The sequence below is a fragment of the Cinclus cinclus genome, chromosome 1 (genome assembly GCF_963662255.1).
Source record: "Cinclus cinclus chromosome 1, bCinCin1.1, whole genome shotgun sequence".
NCBI classification, from domain to species: domain Eukaryota; kingdom Metazoa; phylum Chordata; class Aves; order Passeriformes; family Cinclidae; genus Cinclus; species Cinclus cinclus.
In genome coordinates this window covers 64,370,366-64,388,846 of record NC_085046.1, presented here as the reverse complement: position 1 = coordinate 64,388,846, position 18,481 = coordinate 64,370,366, and the positions used below count along the sequence as shown (strand labels likewise).

Below are 18,481 nucleotides of genomic sequence, written 5' to 3'. Positions count from 1 at the left end.
CTTGTGTCAGTGACATGGCTTGTTTGTTTCAAGCCCTTATGTGTTGTTCATTTGGAGTTTAGACTAAAACTATGGTCTTTCAAAAAGCTCAGCAGTGTGCTTTTCCAAGCCAAGTGCTGCCCAGAAATTCCCCTTGCAAAAAGGTACATGTATAGAGGAAATGTGGAGTTTCTTTACTTGTCCATCTATGTGTGGGGTGTTCTGTTGAACAGTTTTGACACTGGGAGAGCTCAAGAGTAGAATCCCAGCAATGTAGCTAAAGCCTGAAAGTATTACATCATATATTGCAGACTTGACATTATTGCTTATTTCTGCAGGTTTTGGTACTACTACTGTGTCTACAAATGCTGCAATGCCATCATTTACATTTGGTGTCCCGTCAGCATCCTCTGAACCTTCTCAAACATTAGGTAGCACAGGAAATTTTAAATTTGGAGAACAAAGTAGCTTTAAGTTTGGCATTGCATCCGAATCTGCATCGTCCAACACTGTGACTGGAGGATTTAAGTTTCCTACTGGTTCAGGGAACTTCAAATTTGGAGTTTCTTCCTCAGACTCTAAATCAGAAGACAGCAAAAAAGAAAGTAAAAGTAACAGTTTTACCTTTGGACTTCCATCTACAAGTATTCAGGCTCCTTCAACATTTCAGTTTGGAACAACGAGTCTGGGACAGCAGGAAAAGAAAGAGGAACCAGTTTTAGGAGGCTTTGGTTTTGCTACAAGTTCTGCTTCTTCCATAGCTACTAATGACAATAAAACTGGAGTTGGTGGCTTCACTTTTGGAACCGTGGCAGAAAAGGATGCAGCATCACCTGCTTTGCCATTTAAGAAGTCAGACGAGAAAAAGGATGACAGTGTTTCAACGAAGGGAGGCTTCTCTTTTGGCAGTGTGGAGTCTGCACCTGCCTCACAGTTTGTTTTAGGAAGGGCAGAAGAGAAGCAGGACTCTGTCACTTCCACTGGTCCGTTAGCATTTGGAAAGAAAGCTGACAGTGAAGAGTTGAAGGCACAGCCTATCTTTTCATCTGGGACAGCTGAGCATACCAAAGAGGAGAGCACAGCAAAACCTGTATTCAATTTTAGTTTTGGTAAACCATCAGAAAAGGAAAGTGAGCAGGCAAAGGCACCTTTTGCATTTGGAGCACCAACCAGTACTTCAGGTAAACAGAATATCTTTAACCTTCACTTCTCTGCTCTTGTCTATCAAACAGTACCTCTGAGGCTGTACTGGATAACATCTATGGGATTTATATACTACCTGCAGCCTGTCTTTAGTTCTAGTTGTTGATGTGTAGACAGTATGTGGCAATTTCTTTCAGTATTTTAGTGAATTTTAACACTATGTTTAGACAAAAAAAGTTGCCACACCTTAAGGAACCTGTATCACCACTTGTGTAAGCACAGAAATAGTGCTGTCTCAGTAGTAGCAGCTCAGCTGGTGATAAAATCTGTAATACAGTGCAGTATAGAGGCTTCATACTGGTGATGTTTTTTTATAGTGAAAGGTGAGGAGAGAGGGAATGTCTTATTTCCATCTACTTGCAGCTCTGCTGCAGTTTTTTTGCTGCTACAAAGGTACAAAAATCACTTCATAGATATTGCAAAGTTTTGTATTCCTTAATTTGTTGAAAGTTTGCAGTGGAGGATTAAAGTTTTTCAGTGATGGTTGCTGTGTGAAAAATTCTTGATTGTTAAACTCCATTTGTGTGACTTTGTAGTAACTGTGTTACTTCATTTCAGATCAAGGAGCATCCTTCAGCTTCTTGAGCTCCAGTTCCTCCAGCACAGTGGTACCCACCACTTCAGCCAACAGCAGCAGCGTGTTTGGCAGCACCCTCTCTTCCTCAAACCCTCAGCCAGTTCCCACTCCCTTTGTGTTTGGACAACCCAGCAACACTGTGACCAGCTCTGTTTTTGGCAATCCTGCAGAATCTACAACATCTCAGTCATTTGGCTTCTCTCAAGAAAACAAACCAGCAACCACATCTTCCAGCACTGGCTCAACTATTACTCCGTTTCTCTTCCGTTCAGGAGAGAGCAGTACCAATGCAGCAAATTCAGGATTTACTTTTGGAGCCACAACTACATCAAGTTCAACAGGTATGTTTTAAATAGCTGCTTTTCTCATTTTTGCCATTGTGTAGTGGACTAAGGAGATACTGTTTCGTGAATATTTTACTTTGGAAAATGTGCAGGCTAAATGCCTGGAAATAGAGAAAAATACTGAGGATTTATATTCAGCAGTGTTAATTTGGGCTCATTTTTCTTCAGCATGGGAAATAAAATTTAGGAATGAACTGGCAACACAGTTGTTTTGTGCAAAGGACAAACCTTTACTGGATTTCAATTTATACAGGAGCTTTTCGCCATGAAAATGGTGATCTTTTCTTCAGCCACTGTTAGTCCAGTGTTGACAGTTAGAAGTCAATGACTTGCAAATTTCCTGCTTTTTCACCCCTATACCTAAAACTCTGAATTCCTGGAAATAATATCAAGCTTTGCCAAGTCCTTCCCTCACAACTATATATAAACGGAGTACCTCAGCATGCAATTAATGCTGCTTTAAGGGCTGGTTTCTACTAAGTAGCATGGGCAGTGCATGTTAATTTTCTAGGAATTTAGAGAAGACAGCAATAAGAAATTCAGAGTTTCTTCATGTTTTATGTTTGTAACTCCACTGCCTGAATTGCACAAGCAAATGCATGACTCAAGACAAACCCACCAAATTACCTGTATTCCTATGAGCCGTGCAGGATGTTGGAAGTAAGACTGAATCTGTAAGGAAAAGACTTAATCTGTTGATCCTGATGGCTTAACTTTTTCAGTCACAAAAGTTTAATTTGAATATTTTTTTGGTGTATGGGAAACATAGGAAACAGTCCTAAATGACAACAACCAACAGATAAATTTAAACTGCTTACAAATCAGTAGCTTTCGGTGTAGTTTTGTTAGTGGGTGGCAACATATTTCAAACATCTCCACAAATTCCGAAACCTGAGTTTTACCATGTATCTCATCTTGGAAAGAAAGTCAGCCATTCATGGTGAAGTTAGAGGCTATTTCCTGAGCATTAGTAATGTTGTTTAAAATGTCCCTTTTGCATAGCAGATCTGCCATGTATGTTCAGAGTCATTGTTCAGTTGCATTTCATTATTTCTGCTGGCCATGCAGCTCAGCAGTTGGGCTGGTTGGTTGTTGAGGATAGGTAGAGAATTAATCTGCTAAACCAAATTTTTGAGATTACTGCAAGGTTGATTTGGGCTCCAGAAGCTGATAGTGGTAAATAATTGAACAGGGGAGGGGAGGGGTGCAGTTGCTGAAAAGAAAAGATACATTCTCTCCTAGTCCTAATAAATCAGAAACTGTTTTGCATGTCTGAAAAGTCCAGTTTGAATGAAAATTCCATGTGTGTGGTAGAAACAGCTTTTAGTAAATACAGATAAAAACATACTGTGTGTAGGAATCTTATCTGTACAACATGAAGAAGCAACCAGTGCGTTTGAGATTTAATTTTGTCTGACTCTCATAAACACAGTGCTTTTCATGTTGCTTAGAAGAAAAGATGCAATTCCTGTTGTGGCTGAGGTGGTATCTGTTTTATATATTCACACAAGTAGTTTGAAATTAAGATGAGTATTCAGCAACCAGACCTGAGGCTTGAGAACGTTTTGTTTCTGGATTCATTTCTGAGGGTGGGAGGGAAGTGCCCCATACTGACACCCTTCTCTGTCCCCCCAAGGGTCATCATCTTCGTTTCTGTTTGGCTCTGGGCCTCCAGCGCCTGCTGCTGGCCCAGCCTTTGGCGCCAGTCAGCCACCAGCATTTGGCCCAAGCCCAGGCTCTGGCCAGCAAAGTGCTCCAAGTTTTGGATCACTGTCAACAACGTTGTTTTCTGCTGGCTCTCACCCTGCTCCTTCTGCCTTCGGCTCGGTGACGAGCAGCACTCAGCCCTCAGTGTTCGGACAGCAGGCAGCCCATCAGCCAACTTTTGGCTCTGGTACCCCCAGTGCTGGTGAGTGCTGACCATCCTCTTCCCTTTTGGTCTCAAAGATTGTACATATTTTATTTTCTTTTTAATGAAGTGCACCATAAATTATATGGAGAAAGATGACTTTGGCATTGTGTGTATATTTAAATGTAGAAATTGCCCTCCATAAAAATAATGGGTATAGGGTTGTCATTTATATCCCAGTCCTGACTGTGGAGACACAATGTGCCACAGGTACCCAGCTTCACAGTAACCCTTCTCCACAAGAGACTTGGCAGACATGGAGATTGCAACTCTACAACTAAATATTGAGCTTTATTTTCTTTAGAAACCTAATGATTAAAAGCAACTGTTGAAAACCATGGAGTAATCACTGGTAAGATTGTGCAAAACAGAAGAGCAGACAAGCTGCAAAATTGTTATTTTTTATTTGAGAAATTCTTAGTTATTGGACTTGAACAGGCTTCGTTGTATAAAATACAGTCAGAATTGTTTGGGGGAGGTTTTAAACATTTATGGGTTAAGACTGTATTAAGATCTTTTTACTAATGAAATATAAAATGCCATGGGAAAGGGGCAGAGAATGAACCTTATAACTTAAGGAAGACCTGTTCTACACTAGTAATCATTAAAAAATAAAAACAGTGCCAGATTGTCTATTTGATATCACATCAAATACTGAAAGGAAAAAGCCTCCTTTTTCCTCTCAGAAGTTTTACAAAATAGCCTCTATTACAAGTAACTGACATTTTTGTTCTAACCAGTAGATTAGTACAAGCAGATTACTGCACAATACATTACTCAGTTGATCTTTCATTAATCGGGTAACAGTTTAAAGGTAAAGTTCTCCAGGATTTTCTGTATTACGTGTTAGTTTCCTCTGATGGTTGGAATGTTTGGGGTTTTTTCAGATGAGGTGCTGATGGCACATTAAAGGAAAGGAAGTCCCTAAATCCACTGCATGAACACGGGAAAGTTTACCTGAATATAAATTTACAATTTAAGACTTGATTAATAAACTTCAAAAGGCACAGGTATAAATTTAATGAAGTTAGAAAACAGCTCATTATCAGTGTGCCAGCAGTATTACTTTAAAAATTCCTCAATCTGTGTGAATGGATTCATTCAATAAATTGTTCATGTTACAATCTGACACTTCTGGTGTGCCCCCCTCCCCCTTTGTCATCTTGAGCAACCTGTGAAAAGAAAATGGGGAAGTACATGAGGATTTTGCTGGCAAAGGATGAACTGAGATTTCAGCTTTCTTACTTCCTTCTGCTTCCACCTCATCTTCCCAGGTTCTGTATTCCAGTTTGGAAGTAGTACTACTAATTTCAGCTTTCCAAATAACCCAGGAGTATTCACTTTTGGTGCAAATCCTTCTGCAGCAGCAGCTCCTGCACCATCTTCTGGCACTCCAGGATTTTCGTTCAACCAGCGTCCAACATTTACTGTGGGGTAAGAGACCGTATCAGAATTTCCCTTGAGCTTTGGGTAATATCACTGGACAGTGTTCAGCCTCTACCGCTGTTAAATCATGAGGTGTTCAGATGAACCTTGGAGTTTGAAACTAAATTTGGCATCCTTCCTTGTGTTAGCCTGACTGGCTAACTAAGCACCACTGTCTGTAAAGGAGCGTAGCTGTCAGGAATGTCACAGATCAACATATGTGAGATTGTCTTGTTCTTGAAAGGTAGAACCCATATCCAGCCATTATGCTGCTGCTTACCTTCTGAATAAGAGAGATTTAATTGGTTTCTGGAACTCTCTTCCTCCTGTTCGTCATTTGCTGCTTGTTGCCAGCTGGTAACTAGTGAGACAAGACTATGAAACAGTTGTTCTGGAGTATCTATTCAGTGCTGCTACTGAATTTTCAGCTACACTGTCCTAAACTCTGAACTACTAATTTCTTTTAATAGGACTAACGGAAAAAATGTTTTCTCTGCCTCTGGATCTTCAGTTGCTGGTCGGAAGATAAAGACTGCAGTTAGACGTAGAAAGTAAACGCCTGATTGGGTAAAGCATCAAAAACATTGGAAGCAGCTACTATCCTGAATTGTTCAGCTTCTACCCTGACTGAATTGTTCAGCTACTATCCTGAAATGTTCATCTACTACCCTGAATTGTTCAGTTACCGGGATTGTACCTCACGCTGACTTGTCAGAAGTCAGATCTGCCTAAAGGAATATAAAACTTAGCTTTCCTGTCCTTCCCTCCCCTCTCCCCATTACATTTTTTGGTAGCAAGTAAAGTTGGCAACAAGGCTGTTCTCAAGCAAAAGTCTCAAGTTACTTCTTTCACTGACTCGGCATGGTCTGGCTGTAGCCCTGAGTAGAGCCTGCACAGTGAATGGCTTGTCAATACCTCTTCATCCGCACCACTACGTGCGCTCATCCGCGTTTACTGACGCCTCGAAATTGTAATTATATCAGTGAGGGATGCTGTATAGAGTAGAGAATGTTGATAACGAATGATTTCTATGCTGAGTTTGTGCTGGTGTATGTGTGAAGTGAGTGAGTTTGGGTGTGTATTGTGCACTAAAATTTTCTGATAGGGGAAGACTGATTAAAGGATGATCCGTGCTAAGGACTTGTTAGATCTGTAGTTCTTCATTTAATAATTATATGCTATTTCTATATTTTCATTCTTACAGCCCTTTATCACCTGTCTCGCCTTGTTATTTTATTATGAAATGTGTAAATACAATTTTGTTTCTCTATGTACTTTTTTGGCATAACAAATCTGTGAAATTGAAATTTTAATTTTGTGTGTTACAGCCATTTTTGTTTAGTATTGTCTCAGATTTTATGTAAATCCCATTATTCAAAGTTGCCTAAATCCATTTAGAAAATCTTTAAAATTGGGAATTCTTAAAGTAAGTTTATTGGCTTTTCTGATCCATTTTTGTTTGGACCAAAAACCAGTATTGTACAAAGTATTAAGTATATATTTTTATATTTACTGAAATGGACTGTGGTGACTTTGGATAATAAGGAAAAGTTTAATATTAAAGCCATGTTTATTACAGTATAATTAACATGTTAAACCATGGGATAAATGCCATCAATAAAAACTGCGAAATATTACCTGGCACTTTTAACTCTCTGTAAAGGCATCCCCAGCTGTAACTGTTGTAAGAGGTGGTTCCCTCAACCTGAGCAATGGCTCGTGCTTTCTTCAACTTCTTTTTTGCATTGATTGTAGAGGATCTTAAAATTTAAAGTTACAGGTCTCCTTTTAGGAAGGAGTTCTATTGTAGGCTGAAGCTTGGAGCAGCTTATCAACGTTGCAGCTGACTACAGTTAATTTTTTGTAGTGCTGTTAAAGAAACCCAACCTAATGTTGTAAACATTCACCACTGTTCTAACTGAAAAGATTGGAAATGAGTAATAGGGGGTGGGGATGCCACTTCTGTAGCAGTTATGGGAAGTTCTTGGAGAATAGACATTATTCTAAAATCAGAGGAAATGCTTGTTCATCTGGGGACTTGCAGCTGAATTTGTACCAAGTCACAGCAGTCTGACTCAGTCATGAATTCTTCCTTCAGCTAGAAGGGCAGAGACCTCCATCACTGTCAATGGTATAAATGTCTTCAGAGGCACTGCTGGGGCCTTGGCTGGCACTTCTGCCATGCATCCCAGCACTGCTCCCTGCTCCTGCAGCAGGTGCAGCTGGTACGAGGTGAGATGCCTTTCAAGCACAAGCTGGACATGACAGGAGGGCAAAGGCCAACTGTTCTTTTCAGGTGTAGGGCTCCACTCACTGTTTCTAGAAACAGAAAATGCTCAGCAACTCAACTTTCAAGCCACACCTGCTTCCAGCTGTCTACATATGAAAAATGCCAAAGATTTCCACTTTCTCCCCCTTAGCCCTAAATCAAACCAAGCACTTGTCCTTCAAGCAGAAACAAGCTGCTTGCATAAGAGACAAACTAAAAGCCAGCCAGCCAGCAGCACAATGTATACACATTTCCATGGACAGGCTACGTGTTCCTGCACTGTAACTGTTTTTCTTCACCTGCTGTGGAAGGGGTGGTATTTCTCTGCAGATACCTTCCCTTATATCTGAATTGGTAGTAATGAAGTGGCATTCTTCTCTTCTTCCCCCATCCCCCCACTTTTGAATCCTACTTTTTAGGTCACTGCTCAGTAAAGAGAAGTTCGTGTTGTGAATAGGCAAAACTCACTGTAGAAAGGACTTTTAATTTGGTTCTGATAGCTTTAGCTTTCGTCGGGCTGATTGCCATGCCTGACCTCAGTGCTTAAGTCTTTGAAAGAATGGAGCACAAGTCCTGTGAGGAGCAGCTGAGGGAGCCGGGGGTGTACAGTTTGGAGAAAAGGAGGCTGAGGGGTGACCTTATTCTCTACAACTGCCTGAAGGGAGGGTGTAGCCAGTGGGGGGGAATGGTCTCTCATCCCAGGAGAGAAGTGGTAGGACAAGGAAAGGGCTTGTTGTCGTGAGGAGGTTTAGTCTGGATGACAGGAAACAAAAATTAATGGAAAGGGCTGTCAAGCACTGGAAGAGGCTGCCCATGTAAAGAGGATCACCACCGCTGACAGTATTCAAAAAGTAAAACTACTCTAAAAGCAGTGTTCTAGCCAAGACAACTTTTTTTTTTCTTTACTTCAAAAGTAAATATTTAAAAGTTGTTACCTAAAAAGTTAGTGACCTCATTCTGGAGATGTAATGGATGGCAAAACGTCATTCTGCAACACAGGATCTAGTCCTGAATCATCATTCCAAATGACAACTGAAAAGCACAGTACAGTCATACACAAAAGAACACAACTTGTCCATTGAAAATATTGCAGCATATGAACACGTTGCTGATTAGGTTATTACACCTAGAGACAAGAGCAATAACCAAGCTCTCAAGTGCTTCTTCTGTCAACCAAACCATTGTCCCAAACTGAAGGCAGGGCAAGAACTTCAGCCACTGTTAGGTCCAACAGAGGAACACACAAAAACTGTGACTGAAGAGTTTCAAACTCTTAATTTCAGTAAAACATTAATACTGCTTATATTAATTTCCTGAGATACTACCAACATATGAGAATAAATGAATCATCAAAGCAATATAGTCATGCAAAATACTAGGTTTCTTTATTCAGTATTTAAGTTAATCTGAATATACAAACAATTAGCCAGAAGGATAAAGTGAAAATAACCAGTATTTATACTTTGCAGATTTACACCATAACACATTTCAGTTAATGCTTTTTGCGTGCTCTTGAAACACATTCACTTCTGCTCTGCATTATATGCAAGAAATAGACACAAGTGCTTTCACTCCAAACAGAAGCAAAAAGTTACCTTTCATTAGCATGGTCTGTACTGTTGATGGCTCCAGAATTATTTACACACACTGCAGTGTAACATAACCTTCCCAAAGGAAAAAGCAGCTATTGTTTCACTTTTTATTAGCTTGGACAAGTGAAGGAAGTGACAATGCTTGAGACAATCATGCACAAAAAACTTTTCACATCAATGCTGTGAAAAAATACTTAAAAAGGTGAGGGAATACGATCTGTGAAGCAATAATAAAAGACACTGATAAATTCTGCTGCTCTCTCTTTCTGCATACAGGCAATTTAATTAACATCATTTGCCTTGCTGTCTAATACTGCATGTCTCTTTCCCCTTACCCTTTGACAGGCAACTGTCTGGACAAGAACTTCATTTTCTAGTTACCTGCCAACATTCAAAACTGCAGGAGCAGTTTTCTTTTAAGGTGGCGTATTCCTAGACATCTGCTTTCCACAGACTGACAAACAGAACAGCTCCTTTTTGCAGTTAAAGCAGACAGTTTTTGTCTCATCAGTCAGACAGAGGTTAATTAATACTCCTGGATTTAATACATATTTTCTCTCCCCAACTTCTTTGGCATCTATGAAAACTCCATTGCTTTGAAGGTATTTGCTGGCATCATACAGGAACCATGTTTTCCAGCTTCTGAGTCAGTTCCTATTTAATTAGGGCAAAAGATTCCAACAGACACCTCAGTTTCTGGGGTAGGTCTTTAATTCACTGGGGTTTGGAGGGGATGTTCAGAACCAGTCCCAAAATCTCATTTTTTGTTATCATCTGACTCCATTTCTTCTCACCACAATAGTTCCTGCTACAATATCGTAGGCTGTTCTGTTATGCTGGAAAAACAGCAGTGTAATGAACGCAGGAAAAAATGATGCAATAGAAAAATTCTTGATCAAAGCTCGTACTGTGGACCTGAAATCAGAACAGAGTATTCAGTGCCTTACTTTCATTTTTCTGCTTACATTAGTAGTTAACTTCCAAGTTTAGCACCGCACAAAAGCTGCGCTCAAGAGATTTAACCACCAACCCTGAAAAATATTCCCATGTGACCAAATAATTACTATTTTATTCTTAGATCACAATATCTGACAACAGAATCTGACAATAGCTGTTGCAATCCAACGATTGCAAAGGTCAACAACAAAGCAATGGCACGGTTCCTTCAGAATCACAAACTTCTGACACTTAACCTGAATGCAATGAGACTGAGCCAGGAGCACTTACGTTGTCATACTGACATTAGAAGATGGAATGACTAACACACGGCTGGGTGCAATAAGTACAGATGTTTCACATGTCACAACTCGCAGTCCAAGCAAGAATTTCCCTGGGGTTGCTCCACCTGCTCCCCAAATACAGATTATCTGTAAAAGAAAGGTTATTTCAATTCCACACACCACTGGTGTTGTTGACAGGTCTCGCAAACTTGATTATCCTCAGAACTATGCGAATGTCATGAGCTTCAACATAATCCAAAACACCTTAAGAGGATTTACTTTATTGGCCAATGATAACATCGTTTTTTAAAACCGTTTCTTCAACAACTCACAATTATTAATTACAGGAGTTAATGTTTATGAGTAGTTACCTCATAAAAGCAGACTAGTAACCTGTAGATGAGAGCTACTATCATCATTTTCTGCAGATCTTCCATGGACGTATCTTCATCTATTTCTTCTATGATGTAATGCATGGCAAATTTAGAGATGTCCCTGTACAAAATAAAACTGAACTTTAAAACCATCCTTCTCCCAGTACCAGTGTCACCCTTTTAATACCAGAATTCACTCCCTCCATTCTGGTATTGTAAGAGAACAAAAGCTCCTTGCCCTCTCTGATACTAAACAAGCCATTAAAATTCAGAACACTCAGTTTCATTCTGAGTTGCTGCCTAATTTGTTTTGTCTTTTTCATTAAGAAAAGATCATTCTTTATTACCGCTTTTGCACAATGGTGTCCCTGGGTAGTGAACTGCAGAACTGTTCTGAAAATTCTCACACTTCTTGGGAGGTAAACAGATTCTGCACATAATGATCTAACTTGATATAAATGGAAGGCTTCCAAGTATCTTCTTACACAAACACTCAAGGAAAAAGAAAAGGGCACTCTTTACAAATGCATGGGAGAAGTTGGCAGTCTCCCTAAGGAATCTGGGGAGCTCTACATCCTCCTTTGAATGATCAGGGTTCACATCAGAGTTCCTTGTTCTCATTCTTTACTGCTCACCATAATTATCTGGAGGTACCTTGATAGGCAATAGGAGGATTTAAACATAAAGCAACTGAAACCCTATGGGGTTTAGTTTGACAGCTATGCAAAACATTAATTTGGAGTTAATGGTGTATCTTCATAAGATAAACTTCACAGATTGTCATATTCTTATCTGATACCTGGAATGGATGTATTTGCAACACACTAAGGGAAGCATTTTTCACTCATGCATCTAATGAAGGCTCACACACAACTGTGCAGTTCCACCTCAAAATAGTCCATCTAATATTTGTGCTACTTTCCTTCCTCTTTATTCAGACTTAAGAACTGAAAAAACCCCCAAACAACCCAGGAATTAAAAAAACAGTGCAGCACAACCTGCACTTCCCTCTAATACAGCTTTGGTCTGAAGTGTCTTTCTTGAGCCTGTGAGGACCTATGTTTTTCATGACAATACAGCCTATCCCCAAGCACATCACGTCTCTCAAGCAGAAACACACCCCCCCGCCAAACATTTCTCTGAAGTTCTATGTAAGCAACTGTCTCACAAAACTATTAATATTGAAAATGCTGTAAATAACATTTTCATCCCATTACAGCAGCAATATACATATAACTGTTCCCCATCTTTCCAGTACTTCACTTGGTATCATTCTCCATCTACTAAAGGCAAAATGGAAACACAAGGTGTCAGGATACAGGCAGTGGGATCTGGCCACTAAACAAATAAACGTTCAGCATTTTAACTGCTGCTTATCTGAACAAAACCCAATGATCATCTACAACGATATACTTATTGTTTTGACTTTGACCCTCTTCCACACCCCTTCCAAGCTGCAGGTGAAGGTATCTGGAAGATATTATCTGTACAGTATCACTTTACAATCAGGCAACATTTGGATGGCTCTTGAGCAGAAAGCCTGGGTTCTGAAATGCCTTTGTACAGTAGTGGAATTATTGACTACACCAAGATCTCATCTCTTAATCAGACTGAAATATTTGATTATAAAGCAGAATAACTGAGTTAAGGAATAACTCAGTTATCTACAGTAAAGATAATAATGATACTTAGTAATACTCAGCATCTGCAGCAAAGAAGCAGTTTAAGAGGGAAGTGTTTGAGGTAAATTACTACATCTGTGTACAAAAACATGAAATGACAGATCTTTCAGTCTAGTGTACAGTTGACACACAGAATGCTTACGTGCACTTTAAGGAACCCAATTTACACCCAGTGAAGCCTGCAGTGTGGCAGCACTCCTAGCAACCAGGCTGTATTTTCAAAGTACATACATATCTGATTGGCTTTATCTGATTTTTTTTTTTTTGGGGGGTGGGGGGGTGGGGGGAGGTGGTTTGTTTAGGTCAGAAATCTAAAACATAGCACCACAAAAGATGCTACACAGAAAATTAATTTCATCCCAGCCAGATCTAGTACATTTTTAAAGGCTGTTTTAAAAGTTTTTCAATGTTTTTTCTTTGAAAATTATAAAGGACTTTTAAATAATCTTGCTATTTTCCCCACACCCCATAAATGTGCAAGTTTAATCTTTCCTTAGTAGGGAGTTTGTGAGCCTATAGACATGCACAAGTTCTGTGTTTCCATCAGCTAACACAAAATTAGGATGTATTTACAGGGAAGTTAGCCTAGTGGTGCTTTTCCTCAACTTCTGTCAGTTATTTAATTATATCATATGCGTAAACATACCACAAATACAACCTGACACCTCAAAGAGCATGAAAAGCTTAAAGCTGTATGTAACAAAGCTTTAAATTGTTCAACTTACTTTATTCCACTGAGGTGCATAATACTTAAAATGATGGTTGCCTTTATAAAGAACAGAATAAAAAAATCCACCATCTCTGCTATGAACCTGTGTGCCAGTGAAGGGATAAGGAACTCCCGACCTGCAACAGAAACAGTTCACATTACCCAGATTTTACGGCACTAACACCAAGTTAACACTAACATCTAAAGCACAAACCCACATTAACCTCTCTGCAAGAACATAATCAAGAGCTCTGCCCAAATGTTCAAGGAAACTTCTAAAAATGTACGGATAAAAAATAATCTTAATTGTTTAAGTTGAATTTGAAGAAGTTTCTTTAAGAACTTTAACTCTTCCAGAATTGAGTCCCTCATAATTAGGATCACAGGCAAAATAATACCCTACTAAAGAGCTGAAGTACATTGAAGATGCATCAGTTTTTGTGTTCTTTTGTTTAGAACAACCCCACAGAGAATAGATTTATGTAAATCTGAGAGGTCAGATTAAAAAGAGAATTAAACCTACCATAGCTTTTCTATCCCTCAGCACCAAGGCTTCTGTGTATACACAGAAGTATACCAAGTACCAGTCCTCAGAGTAAAACACAGCCTATTTTATCTCCACTCAAATACAAGCAGGAATGGATGAAAAGATCAGTCATACTTGACATAAACATTCCTACAGACTCCTTGTAATATAACACAGCATACTGCTCTACCCCCAGCCAGAAAACATAACACATTTCTCCTATTTAATTGGACATGTGCAAATGGGCACAAAGGAGTCACTTACAAGCTTTTGTTGCTCAGGTGATTTAAGCAGAAAAAACATTAAAAGAGTGTCTTAGAAAGTTTCCAAGAAAGTGTTGCAAAATAATTTCATCTGGACCCAGCTACTCCTCTATTTCCCAAAGAACACACATGATTCTCATGTGAAACCTGCAATGACTCACATCAAACCTTCACTTAGAAATGCCCTTCTACCACCAGCTGGAACCTATAGGAAACAGCTACTGTTTTTGTTATTGTTTCTGAGAATACTTATAACCACACAGAGAAAGGACAAAAGAGGAAAGAAAAATCACACCATTCTCTAGTCTCAAAAAACATCATCAAATTTAATTTAGAATAAGCCTCCCCAGTTCAGCTGCTGAGACTGATGCTGCCAGCCGTGGCCCCGTGAGCTGCGAGAGCCAAGCCAAAAGCCCACATCAGTTATAAATGGGTAAGGAGAATCAGGCAGGGATCAGGTAAGAGCCAGCTCTTATTTAACACACCTGGGTTTATACAGCTTTGTTTCATACCTGCTATGCTGATAACTGCATCAAAAACACCAAGTAGCCTGGCTTTAGGTAGCAGGGGGGCTACAAAGATGGCTCCTGTGGGAAACTGCTGGAAGCTTTCACCATGTCCAGCAGAACCAATGGTCAATGGCTCTGAAGATGGACATGCTGCTGAACAAAATTGGGCCCCTGAAGGGAGGTTGATAATGCCTCTGTGACAATGTATTTAGGAAGGAAATCAAAACAAAGTCACAAGTTTTAATTCTAGTCAGAGAAGAGGAGCAGGTGAGAATACGTGAGGGAAACAAGACGGTGATACCAAGGCCAGAGAAGGAGAAGGTGGAGATCAGTCAAGGTGGACAAGGAGAGCCAGGAGGTGCTCCAGGTGCTGGAGCCAAGATTCCCCTGCAGGCTGTGATGAGGCCATGGTGAAGCAGCTGTGCCCCCACAGCCCATGGGGATCCACAGGGGATTCAGAGCTCCATCCACAGCCCAGGGGGGAGGTGCCCATGCCAGAGCAGGTGGATGCCTGGATGAGGCTTTGATCCAGTGGGAGACCTGGTGGAGAGAGGGGGCCCTTGCTCCCAGGCTGGAGCAGACTGTCCTTGGAGGACTGCACCCCATGGAAAGAGGCAAACCCATGCCACAGCAGTTTTGGGAGGACTGTGTGCCCATGGGGGGAGTTCACACTGCAGCAGGTGTGGTTTGGCTGCTGCTCAGGAGAGTGGACCCACGCTGGGGAAGTTCATGGAGAACTGTCTCCTGTGGGAGGGACCCCACAGCCTCACAGGGGAAGGACCCCTCTTCTGGAGCAGCAGAAGAAAATCTCAGTGATGAACTGACCAAAACCCCCATGCCCTGTCTTCATTACTGTCAGTAGGAAGGAGGGAGGGGCTGGAAGGGAAATGGTGTTTAAAGGACTTATTTTACTTCTCATTATCCTCCTCTGATCCTGTTAGTAATAAAACTCACTTTGCAACTGAAGTTGAGCCTGTTTTGCCCTTGAAATATTCCTCCTGGTCCTTATCTCACTCATGAAGCCTTTGTTAACTCTTTTTTTCTTTTTCCCTCCTTTGCCCAGCCGTGGCAGGGGAGAGTGAGTGAGCGACTCAGTGGGTGCCTGGAGTTGGGCCAGTGTCAAACCACAACATATAGAATACTAACATGGATTCCACTGGCATTGTCAAAGCCTGTCCAAGTTGTCTGTTAAATTCTAATTAGAGATCCTTCAACTAAGGAGGGGTCGAACACAGCCAGTCTCCCAGTCATGGCCTGAGCACACAGCACCAAGTGAAAGCTTTCATTTGCTCTGTTAAAAGCAGCACATTTGTTGAAGTTGGTGGCAGAGACTGATTTACTCACCAGTGAATAAATTAAATTAAATGACTGCATAAAGAAGAAGCTACATGGGGCTAGGAAAATAAGTATTCAAATTGTTTAACTCCATCACATTAAGAAACCTTGGCAACCCTTAGACTCTGTCAGATTTACACTGCAGTGATTCAAGATGTTCCTCATATCAGAAATCCACTCTTTTGCCAAGGGTTACTATTTATTCAGCAAGGACAGCCAAATGCAACATCCATCCAGCTCAGTGTCTAGGATCTTGCATCCACACAGTGCTTAACAGGGCTTTAGCACCAGTCAGCCACAGGGCAGCTAAGGCTTGGATGCCCCACCTTTTGCCCTACTGTTCCCAGTGGATGAACAGTAATCTCCTGCAGTAAGGCAGGGAGGGACCAGGCAAGGAAGTGTCTTAAATTGTGGTGACTGTCCACATAAAGCCTGCCACTACCCAGGGTGCTGTTAAATATTGCTGCTCTGGCACACACTTGCAAGCAGACTGAAGAGGCAGAGGCAGCTAACAATCCCACTTTTTGACATGCCAGTTTAAAATCTACATCATTAATATATGCTGTCACTTATTTCAGCTTACATAAGCACACAGGCTGTAAACTGCATTGGCACAGGGACAGATACATGACCTGCCCTGCCTCGCTTGCTGTGTGGGCAATAATCTACAGCAGGGAAGAAGCCATAATCACTTTAGCTGTTCCAGATACATCCATCTGCAATCTGAAGCCAAAGCATCAACACAACAGTCCTTGTTTATAACTGTATTGTATCACTGCATCACATATCGAGTCCCCTTAAGAAGGCCAAGTGTGTTTCAATAGCATGCAATATTCAGAATAAGCATGTTCAGCAGCATAAAATGCTATTCATGCCTTAAATTATCTTTAACATATGGAATTAGCTCCTGAAAAAAAACAGGTAAAAATCCAAGAAGCATTTCAGCCTAGCCTTTGTCCAACCCTCCCTTTAATGACTGCCAGTATCAGTTAATAAGCAAACCATAACAGAATTGGGGCGCAAATACAGAAAATACTATTTTGGGTTCTAACCATGTTTAAGCAATATCTGCTTAAAAACATAAGAAAGAAGCAAGCTCAGAAGCTAGGCTCTCTTCCCTTGAAAATAAGGAAGAACGAATGAAAAACATCTTCCACACAGCTATGGCCACTAAGCTTATAAGTAACATTACAGATCAGCGGTGTCGTACTTTGTCCTGCAGACAGAAATGAGCACTGGCTTTTTTCCAAAGTCTGTCAGCAGTGCTCTCCTCCCCAGTTTCCTACCATTGCTCACAGTGGTACGAACACTCATGGAATGTGACCTAGGCACTCCTTGACTTGTGAGGAGTTGTTGCTGGTCCAGGTTTTACCTCTGATGTGATCAGAGTGTTTGTTTTACTGCTGATAAAATACAAACAGAAGGCCTGCTGTGCACGGCCTTCCATGTTTACAGCTGCAACAGACGTTTGTTTATCTCGGGTCCCACTGCCTAAGCTCGTTCAATGTCAGCATGTTTTCACTTCTCTGCTTCGATTTACCCAAATTATTTTATTTCAGCACCAACAGCCCAGTAAAACAGGCAAAGTTAGTTTAGATTTCACCACCAAACGGGCTACTTATAAAGCTAGATGCATTACAAGCCTGTGACCGTAAAAATAAGTTCCACTGGGAAAAAAACCCCAACTCCTTCGTACGTAGGAAAACATCTTTACAAGGTCTGAAGCTGTAAGCTGTGTATGCAAGTCAATCCCCCCAAACCTGCTTATCCATCAGGTTCTGGATTTACAACCTCGGTATTACATTTGTCACCTTGCATGCAAACTTGTTTATGGACCAAGTTCTGGGTTTACGACCTCAGCATTAGGGCTGTCACCCTGTGTCACAAGGCACAGCCACATGCCCGGGGCCGCAGCCAACTGAATCGCAGCGACTCCCAACGTCGCACACCCCCGGCTTCCCTGTCCAGATCCCGCTTCCCGGAGCTGCGGCTCTCATCAGGCTCCTCTTCCTCCCCAGGCCGAGCGACCCGGGCCCAGCCCCGGCCCCACTCACCCGCCGGCCGCCCCGTGTCCCTGGAGGCGCTGCTGCCGCTGGTGCCGGCGGCGCTGCCGGAGGCCGCCCTGGGCAAGGGGGACACCGCGCCCGCCGCTCCCGGCCACGCTGGGGTGGCAGCGGCGGGGGCGCGGGGCCCCGTCCCGGTAGAGGCCGTATGTGCCGGTGGTGGAGCGAAGAGGTAGAAGGGGCTGTAGTAGGCAGCGGCGGCGTGCGGGGGCGGCTGCGCGGCGGCAGCGGCGGCGGCGGCGGCGAGGAAGGCGGGTGGGCAGCCCTGCCAGCCCAGGTACCCGCAGTACGAGTCCCACAGCCACTGGTGTACGCGCCGCGCGTACTCCGCCGCGCTCAGTGGCTTCGTCCCGCCGCCCTCCGGAGAGGAGCACGGCGATGGTGAGGACGCGGCGGCGTTGGCCGCCTCATCTCCGGCGGCGCTGCCGCCCTCCGCCATCGCCGCCGCCCCAGCGCCGGCCCGGCCGCGTTCCGCCACCTCCTCCATCGCGGAGGGCACTGA

The 18,481-nt window shown here is 42.0% G+C and overlaps 2 protein-coding genes across 4 annotated transcripts in view; one reads left to right on the top strand and one right to left on the bottom strand.

Moving 5' to 3' along the window:
* The window catches only part of NUP153 (nucleoporin 153), a 43,422-nt gene extending 36,348 nt beyond the window's left edge, over positions 1 to 7,074 (top strand). For all 3 annotated transcript variants that reach the window (XM_062489121.1, XM_062489202.1, XM_062489045.1), the window contains 5 exons: positions 318 to 1,160; positions 1,741 to 2,100; positions 3,740 to 4,012; positions 5,287 to 5,446; positions 5,908 to 7,074. In XM_062489121.1, coding sequence (XP_062345105.1) covers positions 318 to 1,160; positions 1,741 to 2,100; positions 3,740 to 4,012; positions 5,287 to 5,446; positions 5,908 to 5,992 — 1,721 coding nt within the window. In that variant the 3' untranslated portion in view covers positions 5,993 to 7,074. The remainder of the gene's footprint in view (positions 1 to 317; positions 1,161 to 1,740; positions 2,101 to 3,739; positions 4,013 to 5,286; positions 5,447 to 5,907) is intronic.
* Positions 7,075 to 9,066: 1,992 nt separating this feature from the next.
* FAM8A1 (family with sequence similarity 8 member A1) lies at positions 9,067 to 18,481 on the bottom strand. The gene is made up of 5 exons (XM_062488636.1): positions 17,971 to 18,481; positions 13,300 to 13,420; positions 10,890 to 11,013; positions 10,526 to 10,665; positions 9,067 to 10,213 (listed from the first exon to the last, which is right to left on the bottom strand). The coding sequence occupies exons 1-5, from the start codon at positions 18,464 to 18,466 to the stop codon at positions 10,069 to 10,071; spliced, it is 1,026 nt and encodes a 341-aa protein (XP_062344620.1). The 5' UTR covers positions 18,467 to 18,481; the 3' UTR covers positions 9,067 to 10,068.